General features: G+C 37.8%; 1 protein-coding gene across 3 annotated transcripts in view; it reads left to right on the top strand.

Annotated features, from left to right (window-relative positions):
* The window catches only part of CRPPA (CDP-L-ribitol pyrophosphorylase A), a 321101-nt gene that overhangs the window by 630 nt on the left and 296750 nt on the right, over positions 1-23721 (top strand). For all 3 annotated transcript variants that reach the window (XM_019443506.2, XM_019443507.2, XM_019443508.2), the window contains exon 2: positions 18662-18938. In XM_019443506.2, the coding sequence (XP_019299051.2) occupies positions 18662-18938 (277 nt within the window). The remainder of the gene's footprint in view (positions 1-18661; positions 18939-23721) is intronic.

Raw genomic sequence — 23721 nt, 5'->3', positions numbered from 1 at the left:
AGCTCTTTCAGGAGTCTCCCTGCCCGTCTGCCTCTTTCTCAATCTCTGTTAATGTTTTGTGCTCTCCGTGCATGCGTGGATTGGAGTTTTACTCACACATCTCACTTCACGGGCCTTTGTTCACTTTATCCATTCATGTACATTAACTGAGTATCTCTTAAGATCCTATGTTAATTACGAAGTGCTGAAGGTGGACGGAGGGACAAAACTTAATCCAAGGCTTTCACCGGTGGATATAGATTTAAGGGTGCGAAATTGTTAAGGCCAATACGTGTGGAATTGGGGTGAGGACTAGAGACGCAGTAGTGAGATGGAGAGGGGGTTTGTTAATTGTTTTAGCGCATAGTAGTATGATTGAGCGTGGGGTGAGTCTGGAGGGGTAGGAAGCAGGACAGTTGCACAGGTCCCTAGATGAGTTGCTATGGGTTGAAGCCAGTGTGGTGCTGTGATGGGATGTTAAACCTTGAAGTGAGTCCTTTGTGTCTCAAGAAGGATAACATTATTTTAGTATATCCTTTGCAGGTGGCTTTCATGAAGACCAAGCTAATGAGTTGCTGCTAATTTAAGGCTGTTAGCCTATTACCCAGCAAAGCTCTTCTTCCTGTCCCATCATGCTTGCACACACCACAGAAGCCAAAGGGCCCACGTTGTGTTGGATATGGTTATGGAAGCGTGAAGAGTCATAACCACCCTTGATTAGGGTAATCAGGCCAGTGGTCACATCTGAAACTCAAACAAACATGGAAACAGTTCAGGTGCTTTCCCTACTCTTGTAGCCCACCTTTTCTGTGTGTATGAATCATGTAACTACAGTACTACAGTATGTTAGACCCCGTGACAACATAACTCCTTTATGTAGGTTATCTTAAGGGACACAATGGATTTTGGCCAGCAGAACCTAATTGCTTAATAACTGGGCATAAGGGAATATAGTCTCTTGTACGTTCAGTTTCCTTTCCTATGAAGCAAATTAACATCAGCACGTTTGCATCTTCTGGGGTAGACTGAGATAGGTGGTTACTGGAAAAATCTTTCGAAGTAAAAATGTTCTGGGAATGCCTTTTTTAATGGAAGATGAGGAACATGTGTTTTGTATTGCTAACAGCAGTGATAAAATTCTAATAGTAACTAAAGAAACCTCCATTTTGAAATCCATCGGAGATCATTTTTGTCACTATTAAAATGCCTGAAGAACTTAAGGGATGATTGCATTGGGGTATGTTTCAGGAAATCCTTGGAAATCTTGCATTACAGGGGTTTAGGTATGGGTGCTTCTTAGCCATTTGCTAAAGGAAGGGCATTCTCTTGACTGCTAATAGACTTCCTAGAGCATGGTGTTAAAAAGCCTAGGTTATTTCATCCTCTTGAATTATGCAAGTTCAATTAAGGAAAGGAGATGGAAGCATAAAATGTCGTATGAAATTCTTACGTTTTGCTCTTTGGCAAAATGATGTATGCTTACCACATATTAAAGGGGAAGCATCACTCTCAATGCATCAGATCAGAAAAGATGTAATTGGATGTCACCACTGTCAATCATCTAGATTATTTTAGGATAGTGTCAGCTCTCCTTGCCCTCTTATTTGATTTCAAAGTTCATTTGTCTTGCAGAAGTTAAGACTTTCTTTTCTCAAGCTTTTTCCATCTCACTAATAGAGAGGTTGTTGTGAATAATCTTTATTAGTTGATCTTGACTATGAAATTAAAGATACTCACTGACTGAAAAATGACCCTCATAGTTGGATCTGTCCTTTGGAATTTTGAACCGATGAAAAACTATGGCATATGAGAGACTTCACCTCTGAAGTTTGGTCCGCAGCTCTTAAATTGGGATAGGGAAATGTAAAGAAATGTGGCTCGTCTTTGTTTTAGTTAAATACAGGTTTAAATGGCATTATTTTCACTGTTGCATTTATCCACCCAAAGAGACTAAAAACAGTATAGCCACACAAGGGAAAATGAATGTAAGAACTGGAGTAGATAAAAGATGACAACAAAACATTGGAAGAACAGGGTGGAAATCAATCAGACTTAACAGTCCCCAAGAAAATGGGAACAGCTGTGGAGAAGCAAGTTGGTTGAAGTCCCCAGATCTTGGAATGTTTCAGGAATCAGAGGTACAGGATGCTTCGGAAGGTGGGGTAGACAGCTCAAAACAAAACAAAAACAACTGGTTGCAACCTTAAAAAGAAACAGTTAAACTCCTAGCTCACTATCAAAATACTTGAAGCTTATTCTCTGACTCAGTACAGCCAATGGCTGAGTGAAGGTTCCATGGCCATAGAGGAGTTGAGAGGAAGACTGCACTTTGTAGTGATGAGATCCTTAGCTTCTAAGGTCAACTCAGGGGAGTTCCCCCCCCCCCCCATTTTTTTTAATGTTTTAATTTTTATTTTTGAGAGAGCAAACAGGGGAGGGGCAGAGAGCGAGAGAGTGGGAGACACAGAATCCGAAGCAGGTTCCAGGCTCTGAGCTGTCAGCATGGAGCCTGACACCAGCTCAAACTCACTGAGTGGTGAGGTCATGAGCTGAGCTGAAGTCAGATGCTTAACTGACTGAGCCACCTAGGCACCCTGAGTGTTTTTTTTTTTTTTTTTTCACTTTTTAAACAACATGGTACATATTAAAGCACCTGTTCTTAAATGACTGAAAAGTTAGAGGGGACCTTCAGAGAGTCTGTATTGTGAGTTGACTGAGACTCAGGATTGTTATCAATTCAGGTGACATTGGGAAAATATTTTTTTCTAGTTTAGTCCAGTTCTGGTAGGCCATTGAAATATCTTTGTGTGTGTGTGTGTGTGTGTGTGTGTGTGTGTGTGTGTGTGTGTGTGTTGGGAGGGGGAGAGTGCCAGCAGTGGAGGGGGAGGAGAGAACCTTAAGCAGGCTCCGTGCTCAGTGCAGAGCCTAGCACAGACCCCGGGTTCATGACCTGAGCTAAAAACAGGAGTCAGATGCTCAACTGACTGGGCCACCCAGGCACCCTGAAATTTCTTAATTATTAAATTAAATGACATTCAAAAGACTCTCTGCACCTTCCCAAATCTGGGAGACGTTGGCTATGGCTCTATCTGGACAAAGTCTATCAGTCAGTTGTATGTGCATATATTTCCATTAAACATTGTGTGTGTGTATAAACGTATGTGTGTTTATACATGTTTATATACCACCTCTATTAAGGTGATACAGCTGGTCGTTCGGATCTGTGCATTTGGGTTTAACTAAAACAAAACTACTACTTGGTAGGTTGTATTAGGAACAAGAGTCTTTCAGAAGTTGATTAAAAATGTTTCTAGGATTTTGAAACTTTGCTTTTGGCCTTGTAGAGGGAATAGAAGTTTATTAAACCAAAGATTTATAATTTGAAGAGAGCTTTTTTTGCCCCTCAGCATACTAACAAGGAATTGATATCAAGGGTACTAGCGCCTTATGTAACTATTGATTTATGTATGACCAGAGTTTTTAAAAGAAATATTGCTCTAAGAAAACTTAGGTGGACATGGTAGTGGTGGAGGCATAAAGCCCTGGCAGTTAAGTTGTAAAATACACTTTACAGATCAACTGTGCTCTTTTGCTGTCTAAAAAAATGTGTTCCCAGGTCTTATGTACGGAGTAAAAATCCCTGCCGTTAAGCTTACTTCGGGTTCCAAATATCTAAGGAAAGAAACTCATTAAGAATGGTTAATCTGGCTTAGCTGAATAACTAAAATGACAAATACAAGAAAAGTAAGACAAACACTGTCAAATACAAGGCAAACACTGGCCATGCTTCTTCAGATTCATGGTGATGGTGGGCTAGGAGTGGGAGTTCCTTTGCTGATACATTTGAACAAAGTCTGGCACAGCCTTCTGCATAGTTGGAGAAGTTTCTCAAGTTTTCTGCAGTAGAGGACACTGCCTAAAATGACTTGTTCCTCGATAGGGTTCACTGCCCATTGAAACTGTATTATAAACTGGCAGCCAGTATAAATCTCCTCTAGGAAGGAAATGGGCTGTCCCACTTATAAAAAGCATTGCAGACTTTGGATACTAATATATATCCTTATTAATGTGTTGGCATTCTAATTCAGGTTTCACTCTTAGTTTGGCTAATGTAAGTTAGTCAACATAAATGTGATAATGTCAGATGAATTTCAAAGAAAGCTGTTTTGTGGATTTGTATGTGTTGATCTTAAGGAGAGTAGATTTTTGTGGTTAAGTTGGGTTGCTTTCTTGCCACTTGGAAAATCAATGGAAGTCCAGTTTTAGAAACAGACTCCATGGTGTGTGTGTGTGTGTGTGTGTGTGTGTGTGTGTGTGTTGTCTGCTTGCCTTTTTTAAATTGAGGCATAATCAGCATATTAGTTTCAGGTGTACAACGTAGTGATTCTGTATTTGTATATATGTTTTTATGTTCTATTTACTTTTTAAATCCTTCTTTTTCATCATGATGAATCCCCTTCACCTATTTCAGCCATTCTTCCCTCCCAACTCCCCTCAGGTAATAATCAGTTGGTTTTGTAGAATTAAGAGTTCTTTTTTGGTTTGTCTCTTTTTTTCCCTTGTTTTGTTAAATTCCACATATGACTAAAGTCATGTGGTGTTTGCCCTTCTCTGACTAACTTATTTCACTGATACTCTCTTGATTTATCCATGTTTTTGCAAATGGAAAGATTACATTCTTCTTTATGGCTAATATTCCACTGCATTTAGGTACCACTTCTTTATCCATTTGTCAGTTGATGGATGCTTGGACTGCTTCCATAGTTTGGCTGCTGTAAATAATGCTGCAATAAACATAGGAGTCCGTGCATACCTTTGAATTAGTGTTTTTGTATTTTTAGGGTAGATACCCAGCTGTGTGATTACTGGATCATAGGGTTGTTGTTTTTTTAAATTTGAGAAACTTCCATACTGTTTTCTAGAGTGACTGCACCAGTTTGCTTTTCTACCAACATTGCATGAGGCTTCTTTTTTTCCTGAGTCCTTGTCAACACTTGATGTTTTTTGTGTTTTTGATTTTAGCCATTCTGACAAGTTTGAGGTGATACCTTATTGTAGTTTTGACTTACATTTCCCTGATGATAAGTGGTGTTGAGCATCTTTTCATGTGTGTCTTGGCCATCTGTATGTTTTCCTTGGAGAAATGTGTGTTCATGTCTTGCCATTTTTAAATGCATTATTTATTTTTCGGTTGTTGACTTTTCTAAGTTCTTTTTATATTTTGGATACTCTTTAACAGATGTCATTTGCAAACACTTTGTCCCATTCTGTAGGTTGACTTGTAGTTTTGTTGATTGTTTCCTTCACTGTGCAGAAACTTTTTATTTGGATGTTGTCCAAGTAGTTTATTTTTTGCTCTTCCCTTGCCTCAGAAGATATATCTAGAAAACTGTTGTTATGGTCAGTGTCAGAGAGATTACTGCCTGCCCTCTCTTGAAGTGTTTTTTAGGGTTTCAGGACTCACATTTAGGTCTTTAAACCATTTGAATTTACTTTTGTATATTGTGAAAGAAAGTGGTCCGTTTTCATTCTTTTGCATATCTCTGTCCAGTTTTCCCAATACCATTTATTGAAGAGACTGTCTTTTCCCCCTTGTATGTATATTCATTCCTCTTTTGTCAAAGATTAATTGGCCATGTAATTGTGCATTTAATTCTGGGTTTTCTGTTTTATTGATCTATGTGTATTTTTATTCCAGTACTATACTGTGTTATTTTATTTTTAAGATTTTATTTTTTAAAGTCCTCTCTATACCCAATATGGGGCTTGAATTTAGAACCCTGTTATCAAGAGTCAGATGCTTTACTGACTGAGCCAGCCAGGTGCCCCTGCACTCTTAATTACTACCACTGTGTAATATAATTTGAACTCTGGAATTTTGATAACTCCAGTTTTGTTTTTCATTTTCAAGATTGCTTTGGCTATTGGAGGTTTTGTGTGTGTGTGTATGTGGTTCTATACTATTTTTAGGATTGTTTATTCAAGTTCTGTGAAAAATGCTGTTGGTATGTTGATGGCAATTGAATTAAATTTGTAGATGGCATTGGTAATAAAGATGTTTTAACGATTTTTTTTTTTCTTGGAACCTGTGAGCAAGGAATGTCTTTGCCTTTTTCTGCGTTGTCTTGAATTTCTTTCATCAGTGTTTTATAGTTTTCCGAGTACAGGTCTTTCACATTGAAATTTATTCCTAGGTACTTTATTGTTATGGTATGATTGTGAATGGGATTTTTGTCTTAATCTCACCTTCTGCTTCGTTATTAGTGTATAGTAATGCAGTAGATTTCTATACATTGATTTTGTGTCCTTGGACTTTACTGAATTCATTGGCCAATTTTAGTAGATTTTTGGTGGGGTATTTAGGGTTTTCTATGTGTAGTATGATGTCATCTGCAAATAGTTTTACTCCTTCCTTACCAATTTGAATGCCTCTTATTTCTTTTTGTCTAAAGGCTGTAGCTAGGACTTATAGTACTACATTGAATAAAAGTGGTGAGTGTGGACATCCCTGTTGCTGATGTTAGGGGGAAAGCTCTTAGTTTTGCCCCATTGAGTATGATGTTTGCTCATACGAGACCTTTATTATGTTGAGATGTGTTCCCTCTAGACCTATTTTGCAGAGATTTTGTTTTGTTTTTAAATCATGAAGGGATGCTATACTTTGTTAAATGCTTTTTCTATATCTATTGAAATGGTCATATAGTTTTTATACTTTATCCTACAGATGTGCCATATCATTTTGATTATTTTGTGGATATTGAACCACTCTTGCATTCCAGGAATAAATCCCACTTGATCATGGTGTATGATCTTTTAAATATATTGTTGGATGTGGTTTGCTAATATTATGAGGATTTTGCATCTATATTCATGAGAGATACTGGCCTGTACTCTTTTTTTTTGTGGCGTCTGTATCTGGCTTTGGTATCAGAGTGATAATGGCCTCACAGAATGGATTTGGATGTTTTCCTTCCTCTTGTATTTTTTGAAATAGCTTGAGAAGAATAGATATTAACTCCCCTTTAAATGTTTGGTAGAATTCACCTGTGAAGGCATCTGGTCCTGGAGTTTTATTTTTGGGAAGTTTTTTGATTACTGATTGAATTTCATTGCTGGTGATTGGTCTGTTCAAATTTTCTACTTGATATTAATATTTGATATTGATGAATATTTTCATAATATTCTGTTAAAATTGTATTTCTGTGGTGCTATTTCTTCTTTTCCATAAATTTTTGTTACTTGGGTCATCTATTTGTTAATTTTTTTTTTTTTTTTTAATTTATTTTTGGGACAGAGAGAGAGCATGAACGGGGGAGGGGCAGAGAGAGAGGGAGACACAGAATTGGAAGCAGGCTCCAGGCTCCGAGCCATCAGCCGAGAGCCTGACGCCGGGCTCGAACTCACAGACCGCGAGATCGTGACCTGGCTGAAGTCGGACGCTTAACCGACTGCGCCACCCAGGCACCCCATTTGTTAATTTTTTTAAATTTTCTTATTTGAGTCTTGCTAGAGGTTTATCTATTTCGTTGAGTTTTTTCAAAGAATCAGCTCCTGGTTTCATTGATCTGTTCTATTGCTTTTTTAGTTTTTATATTATTTATTTAAAAAAAATTTTTTAAACATTTATTTATTTTTGAGACACAGACCGAGCATGAACGGGGGAGGGTAAGAGGGAGGGAGACACAGAATCTGAAACAGGCTCCAGGCTCTGAGCTGTCAGCACAGAGCCCGACGCGGGGCTCGAACTCACGGACCATGAGATCGTGATCTGAGCGGAAGTTGGCCGCTTAACCAACTGAGCCACCCAGGCGCCCCTATATTATTTATTTTTATTCAGCATATAGTTGGGTCTTGATGGTTTGTTTGTTTATTTATTTATCTTGCCACCCTGTGTCTTTTCATTGGGGCATTTAGTCTATTCACATTCAAAGTAAGTACTGATAGATACGTGTTTATTGCCATTTTGTCACTTGTTTAGTGGTTGTTTCTGTATATTTTCTCTGATGCTTCCCTGATTGTATTTCATGATTTTTTTGGCTTTCTTTGGTGATCTATTTCAAACCTTTTCTCGTTATTCTTTGCATCTCTATTACCTGTTTTTGATTGGTAGTTACCATTAGGTTTGTATATAACATCTTCTAGTAAAGCAGTCTATATGACATTGATGGTCACTTTAGTTGAAGTTCATTCTTCTTCCCATTTTTTAGGTGTATAGCATCATAATATACATCCTTTTCTTTAATGAATCCCTTGACTGGTTTTTACAGAAAAGGTTATTTTTACTGCTTATTTTCATGTTCTCACTTATGATCTTCCTTTCCACCCAAAGGATTCCCTTTAATATTTCTTATAGGACTGCTTTACTAGTCATGAGCTCTGTTTTTGTTTGAGAAACTCTTTTATCTCTCCTTCTATTCTGAGTGATAGCCTTCCTGGGTAGGGTATTCTTGGTTGCAGATTTTTTCCCGTTGAGCACCTTGAATATATCCTGCCATTCCCTCTGGCCTGCAAAGTTTTGGTAAAAAATCCCTTGTTAGTATTATGGAGTTCCTTTGAATGTAACTGTCATCTTTTATTGCTTTACTTTTCTTTTTCCTTTTACTACTTTTTGCCATTTTAATTACTATATGTCTTGGCGTGGACCTCCTTGGGTAGAGATTTTTTTTTTGGGGTGAGGGGGAAGGATATCTGTGTCTCCTCAATCTGGATATGTTTCCTTTCTCATATTAGGGAAGTTTCAACTATTATTTCTCCAAATAATTTTCCTGCCCCTCATCTGAGATCCTATAGTACAGATATTATGCTTGGAGTCACTGAGTTCTCTAAGAATATTCTCAATTTGCATAATTATCTTTACTTTGCTAAGATTGGTTATGTTCCATTAGTCTGTGTTCCAGGTCATTAAATAATTTGTCTGCTTTATGTAGCCTGCTATTTGTTCCATCAAGTATATTTTTAATTTCACTTACTGTGTTCTTGATCTCTGGTTGTTTTTTTTCTTTTTCGTTTGTTTGTTTTTGTTTTTTTTACTCTCTGTTAAGTGTCTCACTGATGTCCTCCACTCTTAAGTCCAGTGAGTATCTTTATGATACTTTTTTTAAATTCTCTATCAGCCATAATACTTACATCTGTTTTGCTTGGGTCAGATGGTGTGATTTGGTCCTGTTCTTTCATTTGGCAAATGTATTTCTGTCTTCTCATTTTGTTTGACTTAGTGTATCTATTTCTCTCTGTTAAGAGCAAGAGAAGTAGCTGACTTTCCTATGATAACAGCCTTATGAAGAAGAGGTCCTTCAGGGCTCTGTAGTTACCCAGGGCCAGGAGCTTCAGGGAATGTCTTCTATGTGTGTTGTGTCTGCTCTGCTGTTGAGTCTTGCCCTATTGTTCGTTCAGTTCAGCTGTGGGCAGAGTCCCTCTCTGCCTGTTGTGGGCAGCAAGGTGTGCAGTGGTCTGCTTGAGAACTGAGACTTGCCCCCACCACTATGTAAACTGAGGACCTACAAAATGCTCAGGTCAGATGTGGCGTTGGCAGTGTTTGTGCTGGTCTTCTGGGGGAGGGCCCAGAGCAGGGGGATGGAGGCAAGAGTGACTGGAAAGGGGTGGATCCATTGAAGCATTTGGGAGTGGCATGGCCTGGTGGAGCTTTGTGAAAGCAAGTTAAGCTATGAGTGTCAGTACTGTGCTGCTTCCCACAGGTAACCATTGTTTATGCTATGGGGCTGGGGAGGGAAATAGCATTTGCCAGCTTCTTTGTTCCTGGAGGTGTCTCCTAGTGGCATCTGTTTGTCCAGGCGGTGTTCTGAGATGAGCAAACTGCTCATCTGGGGGGGGGGGGGCAGTCTACCCCAGGCATTTTTCAAACTGCTGGTTCTACACTGTATCTGCATGGGCTGTTTATCCTGCTATCTCTTTAAGGATGGGGATTCTGCTTCCTAAAGCTTTCTGGGCTCTCCTAGAGCCAAGGCTGGGATTTTTAAAATTCCAGGCTTTAAGTCCTGCTTGTTTTAGGAACTCATGAAATTTGGCCTTCACTCAACTCACTCAAAAGAAAATACTAGAGATTCATTCTCCCAGTTCATGGGCTCCTGGTGTGAAAATGTGTTTTCTGCCCTTTACTGTGCTGCCAGCTTGAATGGCATGGTCTCTTTTGCTCTCAGACTACATCTCAGCCCTTTGTACCTTTGATGTGACCTTTCCCCTGCCCTTAGTTGTGGAGTTTGTACTACCAGTGTATTGGTCATTTCCTGGGTTATTTATACTGATATGGTCATTTAGTTGTAACCATGGGGTGAGGTGAGCTTAAGGTCCTCTACTCCACCATCTTCCCAGCTGATAGGTGTATGTGTTGAAGTGTGTGTATGCACTGATGGCTTAATAGATTTTCTGAGTTAATAGATTGTCTCTAATTTTTGCTTTCTTGTGTACTTGTTCTATCTTACTCTTTCTGAAAACCCTGGAAATTGTATTGAAACAAGATAGAAATATATATGTACATATATAAATGTTAATTTAAATAAGCAATGTTGATTGCTTGAATTGAACTAAAAGTTGGAGTAGGGAAGACAGGAGAAATATTTAGACAGGAATTGACTGGTTTTAGTGACTAATTGAATTAAGGATTCAGAAAGAAAAAGGTACTTGTGTTACTTTCAGTTGAACATGTTCAAATACAGGAATTGAACTTTAAATAATTTTCTTAATGCATCATTAAGGGTCAAATCTGAGTTAAGGGAAACAATAGGCCTACATTATGTATTAAAAATACAATAAGACTGTGTTTGTATGACTAGATGTTTGTGTCAAATTGCCAGTGGGAAGGCCCCCATGGGACTCTTTCAAGGAGAGATTAGGACTGGTAGGTTGGACTTCAAGTAGGAAGTCTGGGGTCATGAGACCTGATAAGGAGACCTGACATTGTGGGGGCAATTGGGAGCCATCCCCTTCACACCAACTCAACAATGGTTTGCTGCTAAAATAGCAGGGTAGGTATGGGGAGATGTAAATCTACTAAATATGGCCACAGTACAATCCACAAGCCTAATCTCTATGAAGACTGTCATGGCAGTCAGCCCTAGCTGCCACTGTCCCTTGGGGCCAAATTGGGGAGGGGCAGAGAGCAAGGGAGAGAAAATCCCAAGGAGACTCTGCGTGGTCAGCACAGAGCCTGACATGGGGCTGAAACTCACCAACCATGAGATCATGACCTGGGTCGAAATCAAGAGTTGGACACTTAACTGAGTCACCCAGGCACACCATGTATCTGTTTGCTTATTATTTATACAGTTTATTTATTTGGAGAGCCAGCATGAGTGGTGGGGGGGGGGTGCAGAAAGAGGGACCAAGAGAGAATCCCAAGCAGACTCTGCACTGTTAGCACAGAGTCCAATGTGGGGCTGAAACTCACAAACTGAGTTCATGATCTGAACCAAAACCAGGAGTCAATGCTTAACCAACTGAGCCTCCCAGGCATCTCCCTCCCTGTCTGTTTATATAAAAAGCATGTGTTTAAATCTGTCATTTTTAACTGATCATATTAAGCTGCCCAAGCAGAATACTGTAAGTGATTTTTTAGCATTGTGGGAGAAAATATGAGAAATGATAATTTTTCCTCAAAATGTCTATAGGTGATAGTCTTGTAATTTGCCTAGGGAATGTGCTAGAAAGGAATTAGTCAAGAGAACTTGATGAAATCTGGGTATAGCAATTCAGTGTGGACATACTTTCCACTAAGGAGGTCAGCCAGATTCATTTATTCAGCAAATACTTGTTCAGTAGGCACTGTGTGAGGTAGTTAAGGTTTTTCTCAGTCCCATGATTCTACATTATTTAACTTTAATACTGTAAAAGTCTCTTAATTCTACAACTAGAAAAGAATGTGAATAAATCCTTTGAAATATAAATAGTACTTAAAAAGGATTGCAAGTGCTTGGTTGCTGAACAAAATACCATAATTCTGTTATCTCTTAAGAGTGGTCTAAGACCATGTCTCCTAAATTTTTTTATTGTAACTTGTTTAAAAAAATATTTTGCATTATGACTCCATCAAGCACATAAATACACAATATGTACGTATTTGAATTTCAAGAAAACCTGTCCTATTTGCTATACATTCTAACTTTACCCTTCTATTAATTTCTATATCATTTATCCAAAAATGTTAACCTAAACTCCCTAAATTGATACACTAATAGGCCTTAATCTATAGTTTGAGAAAGAATAAAAGACTTAAAAGACTTTGCTGCTTAGAGTCTCTTACGACTTTTGGAAATAATCAAAGGACTTGGGTATATCTAATTATTTACATCTATTATGACTGACTTTCTTTGAAACAATTATTTTATAGCTCTTTGAAGGCATTCTAGTAACTATCTTGGGGAGTTCATTAATTCATTGACTCATTGTGCAGGAATTTGAATGACTATTAAGTCTAGCAATGCCTTGTCTTTCTCCCTCTTAATTGTTCAGTATTATTTAATTGGAAGTAATTTTTATGAAAAAATAGCAACTTAAGATCTTTAAAAGTTGCTTTTAAGTGACTTTTTTTCTGATAAAATACACTGTGAAGAGATAAATAGCTTAGAGTACAAGTTAAATTCTTGATTATAGAGTAGTTTTGCCTACTGATTTAGTTGAGCATGTACTTAAAATGTTTTTAAAAAATAAAACAAAAACCTTAGTGTGATGTTTTATTAATAAACTGAAATATATTTGATCACTGTTAATAATTCTTTCCTATAAACTTGAGCAAATCACAGACCATTATGTCAAAAGTGTTAACTGAATCCATGAACAGAGAAAAGGCTTAAACAATTATAAAAGTAATAATTTATTCCTTTCTAGTTATTTAAATCTTTCCTATTCATGGATTCATTTAACAGATACTGACATATGGTCTATGAGGTCAGGAATTCTGCCAGTCTTGGTTCATTATTATATAACAAGTGTCTAGCATACTGCCTGGCAAATGTTAGGTGTTTATTTTTGCTTGAATTACGAGAAATAAAGGAAATTTGTCATTTTGATCACAAATGTAGCAGTATTACATGGCTCATCACTAAGAATATAAATGATGTGCTGGAGACACAATGGATACTAACATAATTTTGCCACCTCTTTCTCACTGTTAGTGCATTTGCAGAAGTTAACAGTGTGCTCCCAAATCAGACTTGGTTCCACCCAGGTCCCTGCATTTCTTAAGTGTGAGATCATGGGCAGGTCACTGCTTCCATGTCCTCTGTAAAGTGATAATAGTGATTTCCTGCGATCTGATATATTGGATGAGATATTGCAGGCAAGTGCTGTACATAGCACATGTTACTGAGCGAGCCATCAATCTTAGTTACTGTTAATATTACTAATACTCCTTGGTTTAGAATGTGCCAAGCTCTGAAGTGTAGACTTTGCTTTCTGTGAGTTGGCAGCCTAGTGAAGGAGATAGAAAAGGAAACCGTAGAGTATGATGGTAAATCTCTTTAGCAGTAAGAGTACTCTGGAAGTGGAGAACAGGGATGCTGCTCCCAAAATGCCTGGGAAAGCTTCCTGGGGGAAGCCATATCTGAACTGACAGCTGAACAGGTGGAACTGAGCTTCCCATCTTGCCCCACCCCAAGATGGGGTAGGTGTGCTGGGTAGCAAAGGAAGTAACATAAGCAAAGACCTGGATGTGAGAGAAAATGTCCTCCTAAATAAGAGGGGAATGGGACAGATGAAGTGGCATAGGGACAAGTAGGCTGACCTTGAAGGGTCCTGCTCAAGAAGCAGCAGGGGGTAACTTTAGGTTTGCACTTGAGAAAAATCCTCTAGAAGTGGTGAGAATGTGTTATATTGGGATAAAAAGTAGAACGAGACCAGCTAAGAGGCTGGTGCAATAAATAATGGAGGAGATGAGTGCTTTGGTCACAGCTTGTGTCACTGAAGACAGAACCTTGGGAAGCTTCACATTTAGAGACCACGGACTGTCACTTGTCAGTTGCGGGGGGGGGGGGGGCGTGTGGAGTGGGCGCTTTAAGTACAGTATAAATTCTAAACTGTGTGAGTACACTGTAATCAATTAAGTTTGTAATGAAAGGGATGGGGGATGGATGGGCTACAAAGCAGAGCAACCAACACTGAGACTTACTCCCTAATACTTTCTATTGACTGCACATCATAATACATATCTTACTCTTGGGTGCTTTGTGAATATTTCTGCATTGTTTCAGCTTGCTTGTGATTAGAATTCCCCCCAGTGTCTGACAAAACATAAGTAATTCTGGCTTTCTAGGAGCCTAAAGTTATTGAAATGAAGGTAAGGAGTCAAATGCTTGAAACAAAACCACATCACATAGGGAAGGTTATACTGTTTTTTTTTTTTTTTTTTTTTTTTTTTTTTTTGAGTTTTTGTAGCTGATCAGCTTAATGAAGAGCTTCTTTTGTTTTTATAACCTTTGAGATGATGCTGTGTTGAGAGATACTACACCATTGCTGGTAGGTGAGATTGACCAAGGTCATTTATTCAACAAATAAATGAGGGTATACCAGGTATGTGAAAAGCAATGGACAAAACAGATGTTGTCCTTTCTGTCATGGAAGTTACCTTCTAGAAGATGGAATATGGTATTGTATTCTGGTAAAACGATTTCAAGAACTTTTTGGTACAAGATGGTAGTTTGGGAAAGCTAAGTAGAATGTGTATGTCACCTCTTAATTGTTTCCCACTTAAGAGAGACCGTAGAGAATGAGGATTACAGGAGTTAGAACATGACTAAGGCTTAAGCCATAGTAAATGCTTAATGTTAGTTATTTTATGTCATAATGAAACTTTTTTGCCAATTTTGCAAAGGTTATGCTTTCTAATTTATCTCTTAAAACCCATCTACAAGCTCCATCTGGTAGCGAGGCTACAGTCATCGTCTTTCCCAGAATGAAGCAGCAGTCATCTCCTACTTGGTCTGTCTGCTTTCCCTCTTTCTCTACCAGATGTCTTCTCTACCTTGTAGCAAGAGTAAAACTGAGTGTACTAAATTAGCTGCTGTTAAAACAAAACAAAACAAAAACAAACAAAAAAACCATGAAGTGAGTGACTTAAAGCAACATGTTACTACCTTCAACTTCTGGAAGTTAGAAGTTTACAGTAGGTATCACTGGACTAAAATATAAAGGTGTTGGCAATGCTATGTTTGTTCTGGACACTCAAGGGACAGTCCATTTCCTGGCCACTTTCTGGTTTCTAGAGGTTGCTTATATTCCTAGACTTGTGGTCCTGTATCACTCTGGCCACGTTTCTATTAACTCATCTGCTGCGTTGACTTTTCTGCCTCTTGTTCACGTTTAAGGATTCCTGGGATTATATTAGACATATCTAGATGGTCTAGGAAAATCATTCCATTTCAAGATCCTTAACCACATCTGTAAAGTTCCTTTGGCATGTAGGGTTGTCCCTTCACAGGTTTGGGAAATTAGGAAGTAGTCTTCTCTTAGGGGCTTTTCTGACTACTAGAGTTTTCTAGGCACTGTTTTATGACATGATACACATTTGGGTAAGTGAGCACTTTTTAAATTTTTTTTTTGTTGTTTTTTTAGAGAAATGTCCTCTCCTGCATAAAGCTTTGTTTATGGCTTTGTATTATAACATTAAAACTCATAACATGGTCTGTGAGGCCCCATGGCTTAGCCTATTCTGGGTCTTGCCTTGACCTCCAGCTTCTTCATAGGCTCTCATCCCATTCCATTGCTGAAACGATTTGACTCCATTTGCTTCCTGGCCCTCAGGACCTTGTAATGGCTTTTACTTACAGCAGACCTTCATACTCCTTTGCCTATTTTTCCCTGCCACTCACCATTTGGATCCTATAGCAAATTCTGGTTCCTTAGGGAATATCACCTTGGCCTTCTCTGTGCTAGTCAGATGATCTGCTTGCATGTGAGCCTGGATTTCTTCATAACACTTGATCACAGATTGCCATTGTTCCTTGGGGTTCTTTGTTTGATCTGTAACCTCAGCAAAGGCAGTATTTATTTTCATTGTGTTGTCAATGCTTAGTTTATCAGCATCTTCATTCAGTAAATACCTGTTAAAGGAATGGACTTAAAAATACAGTGTGCCTATAAAGTAGCTCTTTGTGTTGCTCATCTGTATATTACTGTTGTAGCGACAGGAAGAATGGGATTGGAAAGGGTTGGTTCAATTACAGAAGGTTGGAGGTTAATAATTAAGTAAATCAACCAAATGTTCACATAAATAAAACTCATTTCACTCAGTAATTTTCAGAACTTTCCATCTTTGTAAAAATGTATATAAGATTTTCACTGTCTAGCATGCATATAGAGTGTCTCAGAGGCTGAGAGTTCTTTGTATGGAACGAGAAAAGACCCCAAATAGCCAAAGCAATCCTGAAAAAGAAAATGAAAGCTGGGGGTATAACAGTCTGGAGTGCAAGATGTATTACAAAGCTGTAATTATCAAGACGGTATGGTAATGCCACAAAAACAGACACTCAGATCAATGGAACAGAATAGAGAACCCAGAAATGGACCCACAAAAGTATGGCAAACTAATCTTTGACAAAGTAGGAAAGAATATCTGGTGGAATAAAGACAGTCTGTTCAGCAAACCGTGCTGGGAAAACTGGACAGTGACGTAGAAAAATTAACCTGGACCACTTTCTTACACCATACACAAAAATAAACTCAAAATGAATGAAAGATCTAAGTGTAAGACAGGAAGCCATCAAAATCCTCGAGGAGAAAGCGGCCTCTTTGAACTTGGCCGCACCAACTTCTTAACATGTCTCTAGAGGCAAGGGAAACCAAAGCAAAAATAAACTATTGGGACCTCATCAAAATAAAAACTTCTGCACAGTGAAGGAAACAATCAGCAAAACTAAAAGGCAAGTGACAGAATGGGAGAAGATATTTGCAAATGACATATCAGATAAAGGGTTAGTATCCAAAATCTACAAAGAACTTATCCAACCCAACACCCAAAAACCAAATGATCCAGTGAAGAAATGGGCAAAAGACATGAATAGACACTTCTCCAAAGAAGACATCCAGATAGCCAACCTACACATGAAAAAATGCTCAACATCACTCATCATCAGGGAAATACAAATCAAAACCACAATGAGATACTACCTTACACCTGTCAGAATAGCGAACATTAACAACTCAGGCAACAACAGATGCTGGCAAGGATGTGGAGAAAGAGGATCTCTTTTGCATTGTTGGTGGCAATGCAAGCTGGTGTAGCCACTCTGGAAAACAGTATGGAGGTTCTTCAAAAAGCTAAAAATAGAACTACCCTATGACCCAGCAATTGCACTACTAGGCACTTATTCATGGGATACAGGTGTGCTGTTTCGAAGGGACACATGCACCCCTGTGTTTATAGCAGCACTATCAACAATAGCCAAAGTATGGAAAGAGCCCAAAAGTCCATCAAGGGATGAATGGATAAAGAAGATGTGGTGTATATATACACAATGGAGTATTACTCGGCAATCAAAAAGAATGAAATCTTGCCATTTGCAACTACATGGATGGAACTAGAGGGTGTTATGCTAAGCTAAATTAGTGAAAGACAGGTATCATATGACTTCACTCATATGAGGGCTTTAAGACACAGAACAGATGAACACAAGAGAGGGGAAGCGAAAGCAATACAAAAACAGGGAGGGAGACAAAAAATAAGAGACTCTTGATTATGGAGAACAAACAGAGCATTACTGGAGGGGTTGTGGGAGGGACAATGGGCTAAATGGGTAAGGGGCATTAAGGAAGACGCTTGTTGGGATGAGCACTGGGTGTTATGCATAGGGAATGAATCACTGGAATCTACTCCTGAAATCATTATTGCACTATATACTAACTTGGATGTAAATTAAAAAAGAAAATAATTAATTTTAAAGTGACCTTTATTCAGAGTTCGTATCGTGGGTCAGAGGCAGTTTGCCTGGTCTGAGCCTGTTGGCTCTATGTGGAACATAGAGTCTATAATGACCTCAAGCTCTGTTAGTGCTGGTGTTCAAGAAGTCTGCCAAAATCTAATGCAGTTGCCACTCAATGCTATGGAGTATGCAGTGCAAAATGTCAGTGTTTAAAAAAATATTTTACAACAGAAAGATTGTTTAATACTTTGTGTGACTCAATAGGTCAATTCTTTAATTAAATATTTTATTACAAAGTTTATCATTTTGAACTTGATATAATCTTAGTATCCCATTTAAGGCATGATGTTTCACTTGGATGTAGGCAAAGTTATGCAGCTGTGTTAGTGATTTGATGGATTTCTTGAGAGAGACAGAAATTCTGGTATTCAAAACTGCTTTGATTTGTTCCTATTTTATTGAACAAATGATTTGGAAAAAAATCAATTTAAAGGACTATTACTGCATTCTTTTATCTCAATGTACTGATAATAGAATCCAAACTTTGGAATCCATATCTATTGTATAGTATTTATATAGATAAAATTTGACTATGGAGTATAAAACACTAACTACATCTGTTACTAGCTATAGTGTGAAATATTCACTGATTAACAATCTTTTTACTAGACACAATAAAATGCATAAAACTGATTTAACTTTCAGTTTTTGATAGCCCTATGAAGTTACAGTAGTGCTTACTAATTCAGTTTTGTTACTAGCTTAACTTGTATAAGGCTCTATTTATATTAAACGTATGTACTCTTTCCTTTTAGAGTATGTTGGATAAAGGACATTGTTGTTGCAGTAACTGGAGAGAACATGGAAGCAATGAAGTGTATCATTCAGAAGTACCAGCATCAACGCATCTCACTGGTTGAAGCTGGAGTGACCCGTCACAGGTCAATTTTCAATGGACTCAAAGCACTGGCAGAGGATCAGCCTGACTCTAAACTGTCTAAGCCAGAAGTTGTGATAATCCATGATGCTGTGAGACCATTTGTTGAAGAAGATGTCCTTCTTAAGGTTGTCACAGCTGCTAAGGAATATGGGGTAAGTGTTTATACTTCTGAAGGTGGATAAAAGATGCAAATACAATAGCAAATGTTGAATTGCTGGATTTTGATGAAATCCTATTTAAATGTCTATATGAAACAGGCATGATGACTTAAAAGCATCATGCTAAATTTTTTTTCAGGAAGCTTGAAGTGTTGTAGGTCATGAGACTGTACCGGAATTTATTTTTTCTTACAGTCCAGTGCCTCATCATAACATGAGCTTTTTGGAGAAAAATGTAATAATGTCTTCAGAGTATGGCTATGTATGCACCTTGAATAAATGAGAAGCAATGTACACTTACCTGAAAATACCTAAGAAAATTCTCAAGTCTAGGACACACGATTATCAAAAATTTGGCTGATCACATGCACATTGTGTTTGGACTTTCCGGAACTGGTTTACTTTCCAGCACGAATAACTAGGCAAGATTTTCACACCCTTTAAAGTGAAACATTTTAAGATGATACAGAATTCTGTGTGATATTTCACCAAAGAAGACAAGATAGCAAAAGACCTTTGGTAATGTCTAGAACATCTTTGTTTTGTTCTTATATTAGTAGATAAAAATCCTAAAAATAAGGTAATAGTTTTCTAGTCTAAATTTGAGACAGTGCAACATGTTGTACACAGTTGGTATAGCATAATAGCAATAAGCTATGGAGCTGGACATGCTTAGGCCCCTCTTAAACATTTTTTAATTAATGGTGTATGTGCAACTTTCTCAACCTCTTCGAGCCCATTTTCTTTACTTTCCTTACTTGTAAAAATACAGACGATGGAGTGCCTGGGTGGCTCAGTTGGTTGAATGGCTGACTTTTGATTTTGGCTCAGGTCATGCATGATCTCACAGTGATGAGTTTGAGCCCTGAGTCAGGCTCTGTGCCGAGTGTGGAGCCTGTTTGGGATGCTCTCTCTCCCTGTCTCTCTGTGCTTCCTCTAGTTGTCTCTCTGTTTCTCTCTCTTTAAATAAATATTTAAAACAATGCAGGTGCTAATGCCTGTGGGGTTTTTTACTATTGGAAATTAGGTGTTAAGTTTTTAAAAATAAAAAAGGTATTAAGATGAATTACAACATGTAGGATTGTAGACCAATGGAAGGAGTCCTCTAAGCCTTCTTAGCCATATGGGTGGTGAGTTAAAAAATACCAATCTGGAAAAGATAGTATTTGATTTGTCTTCAGTGATCTATATGTAACTGCAATTTTGTCAGGAAATTGGTGGTAATTTTATCTCATCTCCCTGCAGCATGAATTCCTTTTAAACCTGTATAAGAATTCCATCAATCAAATAAAACATTTTTCTTCAGTGTAACTTAAAAATGGTAGCTTGATGTAGTGTTAATGGAGTGAAAATGATCATAGAGGTACGTTAGTTGACCTCAAAACTTGGTCAGGGCCCTCCTATTTCTTCTGTGACTCCTTCCTGTTTTCCAGGCTCCTTTACTGTAGTAGATGCAAGATGATCAGTTAGAAGTGAAATGAAGAGGAAGAAAAGGGCACAGGATTTATAACACTGAGGAATTAGAGTGAAACTTGACAAATTTGAGCAAGTTCCTAGGGAGCACTGTATAGGTGGGGCTGATAATGAAAAATTTATACTATAAGGCAAATAAAATTAGAGACCTTTGGCTATGTTACCTTTTGGAAAAATATCAGTCAAGCTCACAATACAAATTACACATTTGGAATTTTTTGCTGATTTTTTTTTTTTTTTTTTTTGAGATCTTATTTCTAAGATTGTCTGTAAAGTGATACTTGTGGTAATAGGTCTGAAAGTTAAGAGGACTCTCCTGCTGCAGTTAATAATAAGCTAAGATATCCTGGTTTAACTGGTGACTTAATAAAACATAAACATGCATAGCATTTACTGTTTTTTTTGTTGTTGTTGCAGATGTGTTGGAATTCTTTGACTCTTTATAATGAATGTTAATAGAATAACTTTTATGTATTATGCACATGATTAAATCATACACGATGTTTTAATGAAATCTGTGAAACTTTGATTGAATTAAGAAGCTAGTTTTAAGCAAAATCTTCACTGTTTATTTTGAAGCTTCAGGAACTTGATGTCTTCTAGAAATAATGTCTTGTGGGGTGCTTGAGTGACTCATTTGGTTAAGCGTCTGACTTTGGCTCAATTCATGATCTCACGGTTTGTGAGTTTGAGTCCCACATGGGGCTCTCGACTGTAAGCACAGAGCCTGCTTGGGATCTTCTGTCCCCCTCTCTGCTCCTCTCTGGCTCATGCTTGTGTTCTCTCTGTCTCTCTCAAAAATAAACATTTAAAACAATGGAAGTGATGTCTTGTTTGGATGGTGTTAAGGAATAATTTTCAAGACAGTAGGAAATGAGTTTAATACAGATAGGTGAAATACTTTTTTTTTTTTTTTTTTTTTGATATTTATTTATGTTGATAGAGCAACCACAGGGGAGGGGCAGAGAGAGAAGGAGAGAGAGAGAATCTTAGGCTCTATGCTCATTGTAGAGTCCAACACGGGGCTGGATCCCAAGACTCTGGGATCATGACCTGAGCCAAAATTAAGAGTTGGGTGCTCAGTTGACTGAGCCATGTAGGCACCCCATGAATGATTATTTCAATGTCCTGTAGATTCAATTTGCGCATATATATATATATATATATATATATATATATATATATATATACACACACAATATGTTTGAGAATTCTTGCATCCATGTTCATCAGGGATATTGGCCTCTAGTTCTCTTTCTTAGTGGAATCTTTGTCTGGTTTTGGAATCAGGGTAATGCTGCCTCTAAAATGAGTTAGGAAGTTTTCTTTCAATTTCTATTTTTGGGAAAAGTGTGAGTAGAATAGGTATTAACTCTTCTTTAAATGTTAGGTAGAATTCCCCCGGGAAGCCATCTGGCCCTGGATTTGGTTTGTTGGGGATTTTTGATTACTGATTCAGTTTCTTTGCTGGATATCAGTCTATTCGAATTTGGTATTTCTTCCTGCTGCAGTTTTGATATTTTATGTTTCTAGAAATTTATCTATTCCATGTAGTCTGATTTGTTAGAATATAATTCTTCATACTATAATCTTGTATGTATTTCTATTGTGTTGGATGTTATTTCTCCTCTTATTATTTGTTTATTGGGGTTCTTTCTCTTTTAGGGGGCATATCAGTATTATTTTTTCAAGTAAACAGCTGGTTTCATTGATCTAAATATTTTTTTTCACTTTCTATATCATTTATTTCTGTTCTAATCTTTATTACTTCCCTTCTTCTACTGGCTTCAGACTTCATTTGTTCTTTTTATAGCTCCTCCAGGTGTAAGGTTAGGTTTTTTGAGATTTTTCTTGTTTCTTGAGGTAGGCTTGTATTGCTGTATACTTCCCTCTTATGACTGCCTCTGCTGCATCCCAGAAGTTTTGGACCATTGTGTTTTCATTTTCATTTGTTGCCGTGTTTTTTTTTTTTTTAATTTTTTTTTTTATTCATTTCTTGGTTGACCCATTCATTCTTTAGTAGCATTCTTTAGTTGTTTAATCTCCATGTTTTTGTGGTCTTTGCAATTTTTTTCTTGAGATTGACTTCAAGTTTCATAGTGCTGTGGCCAGAAAAGATGCATGATACAATCTTACTTTTTTTTTGTATGTGATGAAGCCTGATTTGTGACCTAGTATGTGATCTTTGCTGGAGAATGTCCCATGTGTATTTGAATGTCCCATGTGTATTTTGCTGCTTTAGAATGAAATGTTCTGATATATTTGTTTTGTGCATCTGGTCCAGTGTGTTATTCAAAGCCACTGTTTCCTTGTTGATTTTTTGCTTAGATGATGTGTCCATTGATGTAAATGATGTAAAGTCTCCTGCTATTACTGTATTATTATCAATGAGTTTCTTTATGTTTGTCATTAACTGTTTTATATATTTTGGTATTCCATGTTGGAATTCAATTTACAGTTGACAGTTCCACTTGTTATGATGTAGTGCCCTTCTTCATCTCTGGTTACAGTCTTTGGTTTAAATGTAGTTTGTGGGGGCACCTGGTGGCTCAGTTGGTTAGATATCCAACTTTGGCTCAGATCTTTATCTTGTGAGTTAGAGCCCCAAGTCGCCCTCTGTGCTGACAGCTCAGAGCCTGGAGCCTGCTTCAGATTCTGTGTCTCCCTCTTTCTTTGCCCCTCCCCTGGTCGTGCTTTGTCTCTGTCTCTCTGTCTCTCTCAAAAATTAAAAAAAAAATGTTTACCTGTATATATATGGCTAGTCTGGGTTTCTTTTGATGTCCATTTGCATGGTAAATGTTTCTTCAGCCCCTCTCTTGAAATCTTCAGGTGTCTTTAGGTCTAAAATAAGTCTCTCATAGGCAACATATAGATGGGTTCTGGTTTTTTTTATTTAATCCATTCTGACACACTGTGTCTTTCGACTGGAGTCCCTTTACATTCAGAGTAATTATTGATAGATACGTATTTAGTATCATTTTATTACTTGTTTGGTCATTTCTGAAGTATCTTTGTTACTTTTGGTCTTTACTTTAGACTCAGTATTTCTTACAGGGCTGGTTTAGTGGTCACAAACACCTTTAGTTTGTGTTTGTCTGGGAAACTCTATATCTTTCCTTCTATTCTGAATGATAGCCTGCTGTGTTGAGTATTCTTGGTTGCAGATTTTTCTCAACCAGCACAATGAATATTTTATGCCACTCCCTCCTGGCTTGCCAAGTTTCTGTGCAGAGATCTGCAGCTAGTGCTATGGGTCTCCCTTGGAAGTTAAGGACTTCTTTTGTCTTGATGCTTCTAGGATGTT

This window comes from Panthera pardus, unplaced genomic scaffold, assembly GCF_024362965.1.
Source record: "Panthera pardus isolate Hobbes unplaced genomic scaffold, ASM2436296v1 HiC_scaffold_8, whole genome shotgun sequence".
NCBI lineage: Eukaryota > Metazoa > Chordata > Mammalia > Carnivora > Felidae > Panthera > Panthera pardus.
The sequence above is the reverse complement of the archived record's forward strand: the minus strand, read 5'-3'. Positions and strand labels throughout refer to the sequence as shown.